The sequence below is a fragment of the Microtus ochrogaster genome, chromosome 4, assembly GCF_000317375.1.
Source record: "Microtus ochrogaster isolate Prairie Vole_2 chromosome 4, MicOch1.0, whole genome shotgun sequence".
Lineage (NCBI taxonomy): Eukaryota > Metazoa > Chordata > Mammalia > Rodentia > Cricetidae > Microtus > Microtus ochrogaster.
Genome location: NC_022011.1, coordinates 4,060,910 through 4,067,442, shown reverse-complemented (window position 1 = coordinate 4,067,442; position 6,533 = coordinate 4,060,910). Strand labels below are relative to the sequence as shown.

Below are 6,533 nucleotides of genomic sequence, written 5' to 3'. Positions count from 1 at the left end.
CCAACACTGGGGAGGCAGAGGCAAGCACATCTCAAAGAGTTCAAGACCAGCCTGGACTACATAGCAAATTCTAGGCTACCAGGGCTGCATAGTTTTGTGTCTCAAAAAACAAAACAAACAAAAGTGTGGATGTGTGCACATGCATGTTTGTCTATCTGTCTGCCCTACTGAGCACCCTTACTAATGTATCTTGTTAGAAAGGTAGTTTGGCTAGAGATGGCTTTTTTCCTGTAGTTTCCAGATACTCTGAATTGTGGTCATGTGGCTATATAACCAAATAAACATATTTCAGATATAAAAAGAATTCCTGCCATTTATTTCTTCTTTGGGTCTGAACTCGAAGACACAGCTTTGCAGGACTGTCCTGAGCTTCCGGAGGGAGTCCCTGGCTGTTTTCTGCATGCCCAAGGCAGTCTGCTCATGCTGTTCTTTTCAGTGAGCTTGCTTCTCAGCCACACTAACTCCTGTCACCAAAACTCTGAAGGTGGTCTACGAGAGGGGTAGGAGAATGGCTGTGTGTGACTCAGTCCCCACTGTCTCGTGGTGAGGCACCCGAACTCCAGCCCCTTCTAAGAATTTTCACACAAGAAATCTGAGTGCTTCTTTAAGCTATCCCTGACCTAGGTGCTGGGGATGGGGTATGTGCAGTGTTGGTAGAGGGCATGTTTAGCATTAGGCACAATGCCTGGGTGAAATCTCCAACACCAAAAAATAAACTCTCCCCAAACCACAGATAGCTTCTCCAAAAGTAAAATGCTGCTGCCGGCCGCCTGCTGCTCAGGCCCTCCTGAATGAGAGGAAGCACCTTCCTGAGGTGAACGCACCTGTGCCCCTCTTCCTCTCCATGGAGCTTTTGGGCTTGACTGGGGTGTCTGTGCGCTCGTACACACGTGTAGGTGGCAGGTGTGTGGAGGTCTTAATGAGAGGCCTCCTCTACAGGATCGCTTGTACCCTGCCCACCTCACAAGCTCCCGTGAATAACTTTACCTTTGAACTTGCCTTGCATTCAGCCCCTGATCCTTAGGATTTGGTGACAATCCTTGGCTGGCAGGAAGCTTTGATCCTTGGGGAGTCCAGAGGAAGTCCTGTGATGTGTGGGATTGGAGAGAAGTTGCACAAGGGTGGGTTGCTAAGGTGGACCCATTAATTAAGAAGGAGGCTTTGCCTAACACTCACATCCCTAAAAAAGCTGGGCGCCTGATAGCAGGAGCTCAGCCCCTGAAAGGATGCAGTGTGTTTGCACAAGCAGCTCTGGTATCTAAGGACATAGCACTGTTCAGGGAAATTCCTACCCACACCCCAGGAAGAGCACAGTGCCTCAGACTTCCCCTTTTAAAGAGGTAAAGCTGCCTTCTTTGAATGGTAGGTCGCTGTAGGAGAAAGAAATCTCTGAGGGCTCCAAATGTAGCTCAGATGGCAGAACTTTTGCCCAGCTCTGGGTCCGATCCCTGTACGGCTAAAAAGAGACAAGGGGGCACATGCCTGTACTCTCAACCTCTGGGAGAAAGCAGCAGAGGAGTTCAGAATCATCCTTGACTGCAGAGAGAGCTGGAGGCCAGGGACAGCAAGATAGCTCAGTGGGTAAAGGCGCTTGCTGCCAAGCCTGATGACCCAAGTTCAATCCCTACTACATAGCATAGGGACAGAAGTGACTCCCACCCTCACACATGTGTTAGTCAAGGCACATGTACAGTCACATACATTTATACGTACCAAATAAATAAATAGAACTTTTATAATAAATATGAATATAATTTTTAAACTATTTTTGCTTAGAAACTACTTTATTTCATATGGGACTTGCTCATGCACCCCAAAGCCATTCTTTGGTTCCCCAGTAAGTGTCACAGTGAAGCCCCCTTCAGCAGCAGGGTGCTGTTCCTCCTCTCCCACCCACTTGAAAAGGCAGATGACGTCCTTTGATCCCGATAATCAAGCTCACTGTTTACTGAGCAGAGACCTCGCTGTGCCGTGTGTGTCTGCCTCCCCCATGGGACGGGTTCCTGGATTAGTCATGATTTTAGAACCGGTATACTGCCTGGGTACCGTGCAGATCCTTCATAACGATTATTGAATGAGTAACCGTGAAGCAGAACCTCGTTGCAGAGACAGGTTAGGAGAGTGTGGATAGTGCCTGGTTAGGACGGTCCCTGCCATGTTCCCGCGTGTCGTATGCTCCTTGAGAAAATCCAGGACATGCCTCACAGACCTGCTGAGCTTGGCTCACGGGGCTCATGGAGCAACACTTAGAAAGGAACAGATGTGGCAGGACTGACTCTTTAAAACCTGCGTCCCCGTGCAAAGTCAAAATACAAGACCCCAGTTAAAGAAGGGATAAGGGTAGAGAGATGGCTCCGCAGGTGCATGCTTACTGTCCTTGCAAGGACCTGGGTTCAATTCCTAGCACCTACACAGCAGCTCACAACTGTCTATAACTCCAGTTCCAGATTGCACACGATACACAGACATCCATGCAAGCAAGCACACATCACATAAAATAAATACATCTTTAAAAGAACTGACATATTTATTTGGTGTATATGAGTGTTCTGTTTGCATGTATACTTGAATGACAGAAGAGGGCATCAAATCTCAATGTAGATGGTTGTGAGTGCCGGGTATTGAACTCAAGAACTCTGGAAGCGCAACCAGCGCTCTTAACTGCTGAGCCATCTCTTCAGCCCCAAATAAATACATATTTTAAAACATTTTTTTTATTTTATTTTTTTTATTTTTTTGGTTTTTCGAGACAGGGTTTCTCTGTGGCTTTGGAGCCTGTCCTGGAACTAGCTCTGTAGACCAGGCTGGTCTCGAACTCACAGAGATCCGCCTGCCTCTGCCTCCCGAGTGCTGGGATTAAAGGCGTGCGCCACCATCGCCCGGCTTTAAAACATTTTTAAAAAGAGGACAGAAGTACCATTAATAATAGTAAAATACAGTTTTCCCCTTTCCCTTCCAGAATCTCACTTGTCTTGTCCTGGTGTTTACTGATTGCCACTAAGGTTGCTCTAAGGAGAAGAAAAACTGAAGTGTGAAATAATTGCATGCTCTTCATAACTTATCTTTACCCTGTGCAATGTCAATCTTAAATGCAAATAGAAGAGTGTTTACCTCAAGTGCAGAATCACCCAGATTACACACTGTGTAGCCCGCAGCTTGCACATGCATGTGCCTCTCCACCATCGGGAAAGGGAGGGAACTGCACAGCCACTTCCCTTTTTGATTCCTGCCCCTGCTCTCAGCGCTGTGTCCCTCCTTCAGGCTGACCCGAAGGAGCAAGGATGATAGATGGTTATGCTTCCTTCTATGTCGTTGATTTTAGTGTAGATGTTTGGCTAAAACAAAAACATGAATGAGTAAGAAAGGATGTTAGGTAGGGTTCCCTGACCATCTGTCTTTCTTAAAAAGCCGTTACCTTCTTTGTGTGGTGGGAACAGCTCCTAGTTAGAATGGAAAGCTGGAACCTTCCAGGCTGTCAGCACCTTCCTGTGTTCAGTTGTAAGAGTGACAGACACCGTGACCTGCTTCTGGCTTCCAGGGTTGCTCATCTCCCTTCACCATAGTCTGCCAGGGGGTTGTCTTCCTGGGCCATAGTGACTGCAGGCAGAGATGCACCTATGAGATGCAGCATGTGTCCCCGCTGCTCATGTTCCTGCTCCATTGCCACATTGGATGTCATTTACAAGATACAGAGCCAATACAAATTATTTCAGTAATAGGTCATTAAAGCAGGCAGCACAGGCCTTGGGGGACTGGACTGCCTGGGTGGCACTGTGTCGATAGATGTCCTTAGAATTAAGAAGCTGGTCAGGAGTGGCATGTGTGCCTCATTACCCATGAATGTGTTCCATCATCTGCCAGATGCCAATCATTTTATGAAGTACTGGGCCACACTAGAGGAAGAAGGCAAGACATGGCCTGGGCATTAGTAGTATTTGTGATCTAATAAGGAAACTATTTTTAATTATATAACACCAATCCCCAACATAAATAAAAAACAACATCACAACAAATAAATGATAATTGTGATAGGGACTACAGACAGAATTCAAGGAGATTAGACTTAGCTTGGTGGGCATTCGAGAGAAAAGCTTTTGTTTGGATGTGGTATCTTGTAGATGTGTGTAGGATAAAGAGGATGTGGAGTAGCTTCCCAGCATAAAGGGATATCATTGCAAAGGTGTGGGACAGGGAAGGAGCTCTGCTTAGGAAGAAAAATCTAGAGCCAGAGCTCAGGCAGCCAGAAGGAGGCTGGGTGTGGGAAGGGCGAGTCGGGGCTTTTTAGGGTGACCCTGTTCCCTGCCTTGCCCCATTCTTCCCCAGTGCCCATGCTGACCAAGAACCTCACAAGGTGGAAGAATCCTAATTTCCCATAGCAAGACCAAGACACATGATACATCACCTCAAACCCACAGAGATCTGCCAGCTTCTGTCTGCTCAGTGCTGGGATTAAAGACTTTTTTTTGTACCATGCTGCCCAGCCCTAAAGAATTTTAAACTATTCCAGGCAATGGTGGCACACACATTTAATCCCAGCTCTCAGGAAGCAGAGGTAGGCGAATTTCTGTGAGTTTGAGGCTAGCCTGATCTACAGAGCGAGTTCCAGGACAGCCAGAGCTACACAGAGAAACCCTGTCTCGGAAAACCAAAAATAAAATAAAATAATTTTTTTAAAAAACTAGATCCAGCCGGGCGTTGGTGGCGCACGCCTTTAATCCCAGCACTTGGGAGGCAGAGGCAGGCGGATCTCTGTGAGTTCGACACCAGCCTGGTCTACAGAGCTAGTTCCAGGACAGGCTCCAAAGCCGCAGAGAAACCCTGTCTCGAAAAACCAAAAAAAAAAAAAAAAAAAAAAAAAAAAAAAAAAAAAACAAAAAAACAAAAACTAGATCCAAACATACCTGTAACCCTCAAAAGAATGAGGCACAGGGATCTCAAGTTTAAGGCCAGTCTGTCTCAGAAAAACAAAACCAGGAGATGGTTCAGTGGGCAAAAGCGCTTTCCACCAAGGGGACCGTGAGATGGTTGAGTGGGTAAAGGTGCTTGCTACCAAGGCATCTGGCTTCAGTTCTGCCCTCAGGATCCACATGGTTGAAGGAGAGAACTGACTTCCATGTGTGCTTGTGCATACACACATAGGACCTGAGAAAAATGTGGGCAGCCAGCTGTTCTAGAAGCATCTGTACCCAGGCAGTCTTACTGTCTTTGTCCTGAGGCCTCTGCAAGCCTTTGACTGGAGGATCCAGGCGCTATACTAGGGCCTGGAAATAATGAGGAGCAGCCTAAAGTCCACAGTGAAATGTCGCGGGTAAGAGACACAAAGGAACCTTCTGTGGGACAAGGGCCACAGCCAGCTCTCCCTTCTCCAGGTTGGAAGGTCCCTGCATTATCTTCACAAGGACGCCTGAGATTGCTTCCCAGCAGAGGTGCTTATGACCTGTCTCTCTATCCAGGTGCTGAGCGATGTCCTCAAGGATCTCTATCACCTGCTAAAGCATGTGGTGCGTCTGGAACCCGATGATGTGGCCAAGCTACATGCCCAACTTGCCCTGGAAGAGCTAGATGAGATCATGAGGAACTTCCTGTTCCCTCCCCAGAAGCTGGAGAAGAAGATCGTGGTCCTGCCATAGTCCTGGTTCCTAGGACCTGGAAGACTGGGAGGAACCAACAGCCAAAGCAATGGCCACACACCTCCCAGCAGATGGCTCCACCTCCTTGGTGCTGGCAATATGGCAGGCTTTAAGGTAGCTCTGTGGTGCTGGGCACTTGGTGTTCAGGGCTACCTTTCTAGAGCATCCATTTAGGCTCCTGCATCTGGCCCAGAGCGTGTGCAGTTAGAAGGGAAAGGATGAATCCCATCTAATCTGCACATTTTCATTGTCCTGTGCTATTTAGAGGAGATGCGCATGTGACTATGGACCATTTTCTTGCAGCTGGAGAGACTGCCTGCACAGGTCCTATCTTGATATTCTTTCATGGTGAGATGATTCTGCCTGTGATGAGGAGCAGGCAGAGCTGTCGCGTTTGGCTGTAAAAGAGTCATGTGGGTGTACAGCTGTGGGAAGGGGAAGGAAACATTACTTAAACGTACAAAAAGGAATAAAATTACCTTGTTGGAATAATCAGCCAGGCTGACTCTGGTCGTTGAGCTGATTGACGCTCGCAGAAAGAAAGGAGTAAGCACTGTTTGTCCTCTAGGGCCATTTTCTTTTTTTTTTTTTTTTTTTTTTTTGGTTTTTCGAGACAGGGTTTCTCTGTGGTTTTGGAGCCTGTCCTGGAACTAGCTCTGTAGACCAGGCTGGTCTCGAACTCACAGAGATCCGCCTGCCTCTGCCTCCCGAGTGCTGGGATTAAAGGTGTGTGCCACCACTGCCCGGCGAGGGCCATTTTCTTTTGCTCCCTCTGCTCCTTTTTTGTTTGGTTTGGTTTGTTTTTCAAGACAAGGTTTTCCTGTGTAGCTCTGGCTGTCCTAGAACTCTCTGTAGACCAGGTTAGCCTTGAACTCAGAGATCCACCTGCCTATGCCTCCTAAG

General features: G+C 47.5%; 1 protein-coding gene across 1 annotated transcript in view; it reads left to right on the top strand.

The window, feature by feature from the left end:
- Positions 1-6,188, top strand: part of Tango6 (transport and golgi organization 6 homolog) — a 169,276-nt gene extending 163,088 nt beyond the window's left edge. Inside the window, exon 19 of the mRNA XM_005345416.2 lies at positions 5,454-6,188. Within this exon, the coding sequence (XP_005345473.1) occupies positions 5,454-5,630 (177 nt within the window). The 3' untranslated portion in view covers positions 5,631-6,188. The remainder of the gene's footprint in view (positions 1-5,453) is intronic.
- The last annotated feature ends 345 nt before the right edge of the window (positions 6,189-6,533 follow it).